The following is a 12,367-nucleotide window of genomic DNA, read 5'->3' on the forward strand; positions in this document are numbered from 1 at the left end:
CGTTTAGAAGCCACTTGGATAGGTGCATGGATTTTTAAAATGTATTTTGAGATACAGCATGGAATAGGTTCTTCCGGCCCCGATTTAACCCTAAACCTGTCACAGAGCAATTTACAATGACCAGTTAACCTACCCAGTAGGTCTTTGGAGTGTGGGAGGAAACTGGGAGCACCCGGGGTAGACCCATGCATTCCACAGCGAGTACGTACGGAGCACGGCGGGATTGAACGCCGAAACTTCAAGCTGTAACAGCGTCATGCCAACCGCTATGTTACCGCGGCACCCAATAGGAATGGTTCAGAGGGACGTGGGCCAAGTTTGAGCAAATGGGGCCAGTTTAGATGGCACCTTAGTCAACATGGACCTGATGGCTGAAGGACTGGTTCCGAGTTGTACAACTAAGACAGCTGGGTGGGTTTGGAATGCCCCCTTGGCCTCTTGTTGTGGTGACTCGAGTTTCACAGTGCCTGCCCTGGTCCTCCTCCACTTTGATTGGTTATGACCCCGATTCTCACCAGTCAGTATTTTCAAGGAGGCTTCGAGAGCACCCTTGAATCATTTCCCCGCCCTCCTGATAATGTCTTGTCGTAGTGGAGCTGGGAAAAGCGATACTGCTTTGCCAGACGCTGTGCGCTCGGTGGCCACTTTATTAGTTATCTCTTGTATCTAATAAGTGGCCACCGAGTGTTTGTTTGTGGTCTTCTGTGCTGTGGCTCGTCCACTTCAAGGTTCGATGCTTTCCCGCGCTGCACCATTGCAATCCCTCCTTCCTGTCAGCTTGAACCAGTATGGCCATTCTCCTCTGACCTCTCTCTAACAAGCTGTTTGCACCCCCAGAACTGCCAGGCACTAGGGTGCATTTTGTTTTCCACACCATTCTCCATAAACTCTCGAGACTTCTGGGGAGATCAGCAGTTTCTGAGATACTCAAACTTCTCCGTCTGGCACCAGCAATCATTCTACGGTCAAAGTCACGATCCTTCCCCATTCTGATCTTTGGTCTGAACTTCCTAACCACGTGTGCATGCTTTTATGCATCGTGTGGCTGCCACGTGACTGGCTGATTTAAATATTTTTATTAATGAGCAGGTGTACAGGTATAACTAAAGTGGCTGCTGGGTGCATAGCCCCAAAACTCACCGATTCTCGTCTTCTGCTTACAGGCTTCGGATCGAGAGTTGGCTTCACACACAGACTCTGCGGCCGAGCATTCCCCAAGTTCACTGAAACCCGACAGCTGCAATTCATTAAAGCAGGAAGCTGCGGACGTGCACCTTACGAAGAAGGGATCGTCGGAGGGCAACCCCGCCGCCCCCTGGACAGACTCCACGCAGGGCTCGACCAAGAAGCCGTCGAATCCACCGAGCAGCACCAACCAGATGAACAACCCCATCCCTCCCCGGTTACTGAAGCTGGCCAAGTCAAAAGAGAAGAAGTCGAAACACCGTAAGAACAAGGGGGAAAGGTCAGGGAACCTACCATCAGTGTACAGCCCAGGTATGTCACACCCAGACTGACTTTCACATTGACTGACACCAGGTTAGACGTTGGACAGCTCTGGTGGGTTGCAGTCCCTTAGGTTAGATTCAATGTCCTCATTCTGCTCTTATGTTTTATGGTCTTAGATTAGGGCATCTAAAACCAGAGGACACAGCCTCAGAATAGAGGGGAGTGGTTTTAGAACGGAGACGAGGAGGAATTTCTTCAGCCAGGGAGCGGTGAATCTGTGGAATTCTTTGCCACGGGCAGCTGTGGAGGCCAAGTCTTTATGTATATTTAAGGCAGAAGTTGATAGATTCTTGATTGGTCAGGGCATGAAGGGATGTAGGGAGAGGCAGGAGACAGTGGTTGAGAGGAAAATTGGACCAGCCATGATGGAAAGTCATATCAGACTTGATGGGCCGAATGGCCTTATCCTGCTCCTATATCTTATGGTCTTATTGGATTTATTAATTACATGTACGTTGAAACATACGGCGAATCGTTCTTACCCATCCCTCTCACCCTTCCCTCTATTTAGCTATCATTCAATTGCCTGTCTTAAGAGTTTCTTATATGTCCCTAATGTAACTACAGGGTGGCAGGGTGGAAACATGTCTCTACTAAGGCACTCATTCCTTCCGCTAGCCTGCAGGTCACCTTCGGGCAAGATGTAGCATCTACTTAGCCACCTCCCCCCCCCCCCCCCCCCCAATCAGGGTCACGTGGACCCATGGGTGCAAATGATGGATGGACGTATGAGCAGCCGGTGCACATCACAAGTCCTGGTTATGCGACCACTGACGGCAGGCGGACAATCTCTGAAGAGTATTGGTAGTGGCTGGGGTCACCCGTCTTGTAAAGACGCTGCCCAGAAGATGACAATGGCAAACCACTTCTGTAGAAAAAATTGCCAAGAACAGTCATGGTCACGGAAAGACCAGTGTCGCCCACGTCTTCAGACACAGTGCATAAAGAAGAAACAGAATATATCTGCCTCTACCAGCATCCCTGGCAGGGTGTTTCAGATACTCACCACTCACTGTGCAAATAAAACCTACCTCGGACACCCCCCCCCCCCCCACCCCGCCACGGTATACTTTCACTGTATACATTCAGTGGCCACTTCATTTGGTACCTCTTGTACCTAATAAAGTTCATCGTCTTCTGCTGCTGTAGCCCATCCACTTCAAGGTTCAATGTATTGTACATTCAGAGATGCTTTTTTTCCTGAGATACTCAAACCACCCCATCTGGCACCAACCAACATTCCACGGTCAAGTCACCTGGGTCACATTTCTTCCCCTATTCTGATGTTTGGTCTGAACAACATCTGAACCTTTTGACTGTGTCTGCATGCTTTTATGCATTGAGTTGCTGCCGTATGATTGGCTGATTAGATATTTGCATTAGCGAGCAGGTGTACTACCTAATAAAGTGGCCACTGAGTGTGTGGTGATAAGTCAGGAGCTTGACATAATATTACTGAGCCAGTTTTGACTCCGGATCCAAAGCAGCATAAAAAACGCAATAAGCATGAATGACACACTAAGAGAAACATAAAAATATAAATACATTACATTGATCGTATGTCCATAAAGTGACACTGGGCACAGGAGTATCTGTACATGAGGTGAAACTGGCAGGAAATGATAAAGTAGTTGTGCTGGAGCGGGTTAGTGGGTGGAGGTGTTGATCAGCCTGGGGGAAGGAAATGTTTTTGAGTCTGGTGCTCCTGGCGGGGATGCTACGTAACCTCCTCCCCGATGGGAGTGGCGTACAAGGTGGTGGGATCCTTCCTGATATTGCTGGCCTCTTTCGGGCACCTTTCTGTATAAATGCAGTTGATGGTGGGTAGGCTGGTGCCAGTGATTTACTGGGAAGTTTTAACTACCCATTATAGAACCCTCCTGCTGCCACAGTGCAGTTTTCATACCACACAGTGATGCAGCATTTTAGGATGCTCTCTGCTGCATAGCTGTAGAAGATTGTGAGTATTAAAGAGTCTCCTCCATGTTCTTCTGTGTTCCCTCAGATGTCCTTCCAGCGACAGGCAATCCGAAGTTTCATGAGGCAAGCTCGGATCCAAAGCGCCCGGCCTCCGAGCTGCAGGGGAACGAGGAGGTCTTCTACTGTTGAGCTTTTCTACAGTGGAGATGTGGTGGAGACTGGACGGTGTGGGGGAGACAGTGAGAAGGACAGGGGGTGCAGTACCCCTGAACAACTCCTGTGCGGGTATCTTCGGCTGGTAGAGGATGGTCTGTGTCCTGGTTGCCCCTCCCTTCCGCTTCCAGTGGCTGAAGGTATCGCTGAAAGTACAGGCAGAACCAGTAACTATGTTTAGTTGGGGCATCGATCTCTCTGTTCGCTTAACAAAAAGAATTGATTGGGAAAAGGCTGACCTGGGGCATCAGAAAGCTTGATTGGAAGGCGCTGGGCAAAGATTTAATATTCCACCCGCTGTTGGAGATGAAATCAGCGGGGAAAGTTAACTGTTCATTCCTGTCTCCATTCTGTTCGGTTCAAATGCAGAATATCAAACTGTTACAAACTAAGGCATTGCTATGTCAAGAGACAACTTGTTCTGTCCAAAGTACTTCTGTCACTAGATTTAAGAGCTTATAGCACAAATCCTATGAGTTTAAATCTGAGTCTAAATTTTAGACTATGACACCCAAGTGAGCATTGATTTAAGTATGATGCTCTCCCTCAGTAAAACTTGCAGAGGATTAATTCGAAGAGCCTGCGTGAACAACACCAGCTATGATCATTCACCCCCTCATGAAAGGTGTTTCACCACCACATTCTCTGATACCCTTTCTTGTCACAACCTGCAAGGGATGGCAATGTCTTTGTCTGGAACAGTTCCAGAATTAGTTTGGACATGCTCGATGCCAGTTAAACGATTGGATCATCCAGAGACCCACTTCTGTACTCACTGGTCCTTCAGCACTGGTAGAGAGCACCTGGCGCTTTTAAACCTACCCCCACCAGTTATCTGAACATTACCAGGCAAAATAGGACAAACTTCAAGACTAGAGAGAGAGATGTACCAGCTAAATCGCCTGCTTGTAGAATAATCTTCAATGCACCATCAGATTATAAATGTAAATAAGATAGGAAAAAAATTCCCTCCATTGAAGGGGAGAATGATTCTGAGGTTAGTATTCTTCCCCTTCCAAAATGTTAATATTTAAATTTTTAAGGGGAAGAATCAACTTCAAGTAATGTAAAATTAAATCCTGAATGTATAATGTTTTTAAAAAAGCAAAATTGTACAGTTACAAGGGTGAGAAATGTCCATAAAGGTTTATACTTGACTTCCTATATGTTTTTTTAATCCATTTTATTAGAATGCTGATTGGGATATTTTAATTACCTTCGTTTGCATCATCTCAATTCTGAAAATGCACAGCATCAGTTTTTGTCTGGACTGCTTATAATTTGAGGGGTGGGTAAACGTATTGTACAGTCTGTTGGGTATTGGTCTTTTCCCTGGAGCCCAGGTTTGAATCTAAACTGGGCTGATAGGGGTCAAAATATCTGGTCCACTTTTTGGGGTCCTGTATGGCAACGTGCTCCATCGAATGCAGAGTATAATACTGCCCGGGACTCAGCACTAATTTGGGAATCTTACTCATGGACACTATTGGCAACTTATTTGGAGCAATGAAAGGGGTGCCACTTGAGAAGCTTAGCCAGCAAGCCTTGCTCATTGCATCGTCATACCTGTGCACCCGCATGGGCATGTGTGGGCACTTGTTAGTATTAGTTCTGCGGAACTGCGTTCTCTGTGCACATAGGACAACTCACTGTAACCACTGATCAAGGTCACGCTTTCCAAGGCACCTCATTAAGGGGCACTGGACCATTTCTGTTGTGCTTGTGTGGGGGTTAATTTGAACAAAGGAGGGGGGAGGGCAAGGGAGGGGCAACGGGAGAGGAGACTTTGCACTGTTTAGTTGTAGAGGGACCAGAATCACCCAATTTTGCATTTTGGCCTCATATCTCTGCCTTACTGGAAGGAATCTCAGCAATGGATAAAGGGCATGGCCAGATCCAAAATAGCAACAGAGTAAAAGCCTAGAGGGGATTGACTGGTTCCTGAAAAGCCCCAAATAACTTCTCGCGTGGATTGTTTAAGAATTGGATGTACCTTCTGAGATTTTGTCAAAAGGGAGAAGAACAGACCTTTCTGCCCCTCAGTGAAATCTTGATAAATTTGTTTCTTGACACCAATTCGCAGCCTTGGCTCCTTAACCCTTAGAACCAAGGACCATCAATGGGTTGCTGTCATCATGTGGTCATCCCTCACCACAGGACCAGTTTGAAGGGATATCATCTCCTTAATATGGTTTGATGCCAAGAAGCACTTTAAAGAAATTTATTTTAAAAAAATATGCATACACTGTGGGAAGCTTTTTTATTGCTTTAACCAGAAACAATTCCAATTCCATGATTTTTTTTTCCTTTGTTATTGTGATTTCCAAATGCAAATGTCAGGGATATATTTCAGTTGAGTTTCTTAATGTGCAATGCATTAAAATTTCAGTTTTGGTTTTGTCTCTGATCTGAATGGGAAAGGGAATGCATTTTACCAAGCACACAATCTGTACATTGAGAGAGTACAACCACTGAACACAAATTAATGGTTTTACCAGATCCTGTGGTCGAATTTCCAGTTTAGATTCTTGAGAGGTGCTGCTAAAGGTTTCAGAAATGTTTTTTTTTAATGTATAGGACTCTTTATTTTTGTCTGTTTCGATTTGAATTATTCAAGTCAGTGTTTTTGGAGGGAGGGATCCAACTCACAAATTGATCCTGCCTTCAGGATGAAAAAAAATTGTGTGAACTCCCATCTCCCAGACTGCTCCGGAAATTTCAATGTGGCAAAGTTGCTTGTGAATCCATTCTGACCAAATCGATGTTGTGTTCCACCTCCAGAGAGGATTCCAGTGTGTCACCTCTGATAACACTGTCTCCCATTTCATATCCTGTAGTAACAATTCATGGATACTTCCTTCCCGAAGCCTGGATTAGTGTGGGAGCATCCATCCAAGGAGGGAATCTCATCCAGGAAGCAGGAATCCTGCCTTCACCTGCCTGATTTTTCAACCTAACCTGCTGAGGCCTTTCTACCTCCAGTTGGTCTGCACAGATAAAAATGTTTTCATTTTTCCAAGATCTAATTCCTTAAATTCTTAATTCTTTAAAAGTTCAGAGTAACTTTGAACTGTGAGATATGCAAAAATCCGAGTTAATCAACGCCTGGTCCTATCTACTCAACTGGATGCATTGGGTTGGAGCTAGATCTTTTCAAGGGGGGTAGGGAGGTGGGCAGCAAGGTGGCATATCAGTCTCATGACTCCAGAGAGCCAGGGTTCAGTCTTGGCACAGTCTGCTGTTGGCATGTTCAACCTGTGACCTAGTTTGCTCGAGTTTCCTCTGCTCCTAAAGATATTCGGGTAAGAAGGCAAGTTGACTGCTGTGAATTGCTCTCCCCCCCCCCCCCCCCCACCACCCCGTGTGCAGACTGAATGGTAAATCTGGAGGGAATTGATGGGGAGGTGGGAGTTGATTACAGGGACAATAAATGGTGGGGGGGGGGAGGAACAAGTGTGATTTTTTTTAAAAAATTAATGTAAATATAGCACTTTGTGTATTTTTATTCAAACAAATAAAAGTTTAGTAGGAAATGGGGAACTGTCGCGACTGATTTTTACCCAGTGAATTCATGCACAGTGCACCCACTTGCTACTGGCATAAAGCCTGCTTGCACAGGTTACCCCCATTATAGAGCAGTGAAACCACTCAGACCTGATGGCTGGGAAAGGGGACACGCAGAGGAAATGGTGCTGGGCTTTTGCTTAAACACATCGACCAAAATATTTTTCAAATGGGGTGGGGGGGGGTAGTAATACTTAGAGATTGGGGAGCTATTGGTGATCATCGGAAAATTGCAGCCAATACTTTCCTGGGAGTTTCTGGCTAAGACCCTCCTACACTTCCCTCTACTTTAGCTTCTGAATGGTTCTTCTTAAACCATATTTGAAATAATCCAGTGTACAGAATAATTGATTCCTTTCAGGATTGGTAGATTTAGTTAACGGGCGATAATTTTGTTTGGGGACTGTCATCTGGGTGCAGGCTGCCTTCTCCTCCCACTGAACACTGAACCACAGCAGGGGTTGATATTCCACTGTAAACTTCATACTTTGAACCACTTGGTTATCAGAGTGAATCTGGCTGTTTTTGACGCTGTCAGGGTTCCTCCCACAGGGACGTGAGAGTTAGTTAGCCACTGTGAATTGCCCTGGTGCTGAGGTAAGTGATGGTCTATAGAGAGTTGCTGGGAATAAGTGGGCAGGGATGAACAGATCAGAGCACTGAACATCTTAGTGTTGTTGCCATGGACAGATTAATGAAATTAATCTACTTTGCATTTGTGTGCATAAAATGGCAGAGGCAGCAACACTTTAATCGGCACATTAGTGATGTGATGCTCTTTTTAAACTAAGTTTTTAGACTTGACGTACATAATTTATTTTTATTAGTTTGGAAATTTTTTGTGAGTACCTTTACCTCTGTGGATTGGGGAAAGCAATTCACTTAATTATAAGTGATTTGGTTTTATATCAAGTGTTTAAAGCCTCTCTCAATGTACTGTGAACTTGGTGAATGCATACCAGCCTCTCCCTTATCCCCACTTTCGCTGTATTCTTTGACAATAACCCGATTTCTAAAGGGCTACTAAGTATAAACATTCCATGGGAGCTCCCTCAAACAGCCTGGGCTGTCCACCCTAACAAAGGCCTGGAGTCACAGAAATCTTCACAAATTGCCTTGATTCCAGCATGCAAGCCCCCTCACCACCATCTTTGTCCCCATGTTCTGTACCATTGAAACGGCTTGATTCAGATACAGCTGCCTTGTACTGAAAATGTAAATGCACTAACTGAATTGTGGAGTGCTCAGGATCTCTCAAGCAATTTTATATACCTCTCTGCTTAAATGAAACAAAAGATTCCTGAGGAATAACTTCTACTGAGGTACACAGTGTATTTTTTCTTGATTCTGTGTGTAAAAAATATAAAAGTGAAAACCTAATTATTTTATCTATGATGTAATGTAAAAATGAAAACTGTAAACAGCCATGTGCTGAAATTGTTTTTTTTTTGTAATTATACTTTTATTTATCACTTGTTTTCTTGTTTTAGATTATAAGGCAATTTGCCCTACAATAAACATTTACACCACAGAATTGCTTCAGTCTCTTTATTTGAGATTCGTTCCCATGGTCTTCCTGTATTTCATGGCTAACTGGAGAAGACAAATAGATTTTACATGCATACTTTGAGAATAAAATGAGCTTTTGAACCTTTTTTCCTTCAGCCTTTACCTGGGACCAGAGCCAACATTTGGCCACCAGGTGGCAGTCAGGAGCCAGGGGTACAGTACCTGCAACAGACCTGCATCCTGAGGAGTTTAACAAGAGTATGTTACAGGCAGCCACTTGAAGGAATCTCAAGCAGCTGCACTGTTGCTTGATTGATTAGTGCATTAATTTCTTACTGAAAAGCACAAAACTGCACCAGGTAGGTCACGCAATGATTGAAGAGAGTGGAACATGCACAGAAACTCCTGTGCCTCGCATCACATTATGGACACACAATCAATCTATGTATGTAAGCTATCTTACGTATCTATATTTATTGTGTTTTCAAATTATTGTTTTCTTTATCTTGTTACGTACCCCGTAACTGGGTGTCAGACCAGCAAAGACTGAAATATCCGTTGGAGTCTGGTGGTACTATATTTAAAGGTGTTTATTAATAAAAATAAGCAAAACCATATCAATAATGCATATATACTTATAACACAATGTAGCAGTAATAAACCTAAAAGTGTAGGAATAATAATAATAAGCAATAATAAACAAGCTCTATCGATGTCTAGGGGTAAATGAATTGTCGTAGAATATAAAGTTCAGTTCATGAGTGCTGAGGTAGTTATGCTTGTTGAGTTGTAATCGTTGGGGGGGAGAGAGAGAGAGAGCAAGCGATTAAGCAGTTGCAGTCAGCAAACCTTCTTGTTGCCTTTTGATTCCATTGCACCGTTGTGGTCATTCAGCTATGACCCCTCCGTCCTTCTGCTAGACCGTTCTTCTGTGGTGGACTCGTCAATCTGGCATGAGTGGACACACACACAAGTCCCCACCGGCCCTGCTGTAACACTGTGAGCTTTACTGACCCATCTCCTGGTTCGGTCTCCGAAGCCCCCCACCTTTCTTGTGGGTTCCAACACTCAATCAGTGTCCACTGGTGTGTCTGGAGGGTGTCTCTCTAGACCTGTCTTTTATCCCTCTCACGGGGACTCAGCTATCCATCACTCCTGAATGACTGTGTCCATCAAATAAGGCCACTCCTTCAGTCCACTGAGGAATGTAAATGAGCAAACTATTGTCCTTGCAGCAAAACAGTAAATAATTCAAAAGGAGTCACAGTACAGTGAATGAGCAATCTCCCTCTCTCTCTTATCTGTCGCAGATGTTCTTGCCTGTTTTTTGTCTCTCTTTCTCATGATCAGCATAGAAACAGTAATAGTTCGTGGTTCTTGGGGGCGGGGGGATGGTTAACTCTTAATCCCATTGTCCATCAGGTCTGTTTGTCACTCATAACAATCTTATTTGTTTTTTTTTGCATTAAACAATCTTGAACAATCGTGCTGTCCCTTACACTCATGTACTGAAGGATGGCAATAAGCTCTCTCGAATCTTGAATTTTGGGTAAATAATCTGTCATTAGATGATCAATTCTGAAGGAAGTTATTTAACTCTGTTTCCGTCTCCACAGGAGTTGCTTCACCTTTTGGATATTTTGAACATTTTCTATTTTTATATCGTTGATGAACCATGACAAGAAGTTAACTTCCAAGAGTGTCTGTATTTCAGGAGGGCTTAATTGGGCAGACATCCCTTGGGACATTGGAAAGTAATGATAACTGTGCTATATAAATGCAGTTTTATTTCAAGACACAATGACAGCAGGCTCTTCCTGCAATGTCCATGTCATGCTCACTTCAACTCCAACTCCTAATTCAAACTTTCTGAACTACCGCGTCTCATCCATTAAAGTTCAGAGTAAATTTATTATTAAAGAACAGAAACGTCACAATATACTACTTTGCAGGCATTCACAGCAGAGCAAGGAAATGCTATAGAGTCAATGAAAAACTACGCTCTTAGTGAGTGACAAATAATCAATGTGCAAAAGAAGACAAGCTGCAAATAACTTTTAAAGGTAAATGAACACTGAGAGCATGAGTTGTAAAGTATTTGAAAGCAAATCCACAGGTTGTGGAATCGGTTGAGGTGAGTGAAGTTATTCACTTTGGTTCAGGAGCTTAATAGTTGAACCTGTTGGTATGGGACCTAAGGCTCCTGTACCTCATGCTGGATGGCAGCAGTGGTAAGGGAGCATGGCTTCGATTGTGGGGGTCCTTGATGATGGATGCTGCTTTCTTGTTGCAACACTCCTTGTAGATATGCTCAGTGGTGAAGAGGAATTTGCTTGTGATAGATTGGACTGTATCCGTCATTCTTTGTAGGTTTTCTGCTCTTGGGTATTGACATTTCAACACCAGGCTGTGATGCAAGCTGTAAAGATACTTCCTAAGGTGCACCTGTAGAAGTTTGTCGAAGTTTTAAATGGCGTGCTGAATCTGCGCTAACTTCTAAGAAAGCCGAGACACTACTATGCCTTTTTTGTATTGGCACTTACTTACTGGGCCAAGAACAGATCCTCTGTAGTGATAACGCCAAGGAATATAAAGTTACTGAATCACGCTCTTCCAAGCACTACACAGTTTGAAGTTATTGCCTGAAACTTGGTCTCACTTGTGACCTGTTAGTAAGTCAGTAAAAGCTTCACAGATATTGAATTATGTGTGTCTGTGTTAACGCAGTAGTGGTCATTGGTTCCATTCCATTCGAACCACGTGATTTTAGACAATATTCCCCTCACCCTGTTGACAGTCCCACACGCTGCAGTGATGATTATGTTACTGAGATGCATGGAGCACAACCTGTCGTTAATGACCAAAATTGGTACAAGAACGGTGCAAGCCTTTCACAAATTATATCATATTTCTTTACTGTAAATGCCAGCCGGAAAATGAATCTCAAGGTAGCATATGGTAACCTTGATAATAAATTTACTTTGAAAATTTATTTGGAAATCTTTGAAGAACCTTTGATCTCAGTCAAACAGGGAACAAACCATGAATTAAAGGTTTGTGCAAAGCTTCCTCTCCAAACTCTATTTCTCAGTTCCATTCCCCCCCTTTTCCCAGCCTCTCCACTCTTCCCCCACCCTCCCTCCCCTTCCCCCACTTTCCCCCACTATTGGAACCAGCTGTTTAATTTTTATTTTCTCTGCAGCTTAGCAATTAGATGTCTGCTTGTATTTTGTAGAATTACTTCAAAGATTATAAGACCAGAAGATATTAGGAGCAGAATTAGGTCATTTGGCTATCGTCTGCTCCACCATTTCATCATGGCTGATTCAATTTTCTTCTCATCCTCAATCCTGCCTTCTCCCCGTATCTCTTCATCCCATCTAGAATCTATCAAACTCTGCCTGAAATATACATAAAGACTTGGCCTCCACAGCTGCCTGTGGCAAAGAATTCCACAGATTCCTCACCGTCTGTCTAAAGAAATCCCTTCGCATCTCCATTCTAAAAGGACACCCCTCTATTCTTACCCTGGTATTAGACTCCCCCACCATAAGAAATATCCTCTTCACACCCACTCTATCAAGACCCTTCACCGTTTCACAGGTTTCAATGAGGTCACCCCTCATTCTTCTGAATTCTAGTGGATACAGGC

At 43.8% G+C, this 12,367-nt stretch overlaps 1 protein-coding gene across 7 annotated transcripts in view; it reads left to right on the top strand.

The window, feature by feature from the left end:
• The window catches only part of LOC132382584 (A-kinase anchor protein 13-like), a 548,542-nt gene extending 539,802 nt beyond the window's left edge, over positions 1–8,740 (top strand). For all 7 annotated transcript variants that reach the window (XM_059952931.1, XM_059952933.1, XM_059952936.1 and 4 more), the window contains 2 exons: positions 1,164–1,497; positions 3,515–8,740. In XM_059952931.1, coding sequence (XP_059808914.1) covers positions 1,164–1,497; positions 3,515–3,618 — 438 coding nt within the window. In that variant the 3' untranslated portion in view covers positions 3,619–8,740. The remainder of the gene's footprint in view (positions 1–1,163; positions 1,498–3,514) is intronic.
• The last annotated feature ends 3,627 nt before the right edge of the window (positions 8,741–12,367 follow it).

The sequence above is a fragment of the Hypanus sabinus genome, chromosome 28, assembly GCF_030144855.1.
Source record: "Hypanus sabinus isolate sHypSab1 chromosome 28, sHypSab1.hap1, whole genome shotgun sequence".
Taxonomy (NCBI): domain Eukaryota; kingdom Metazoa; phylum Chordata; class Chondrichthyes; order Myliobatiformes; family Dasyatidae; genus Hypanus; species Hypanus sabinus.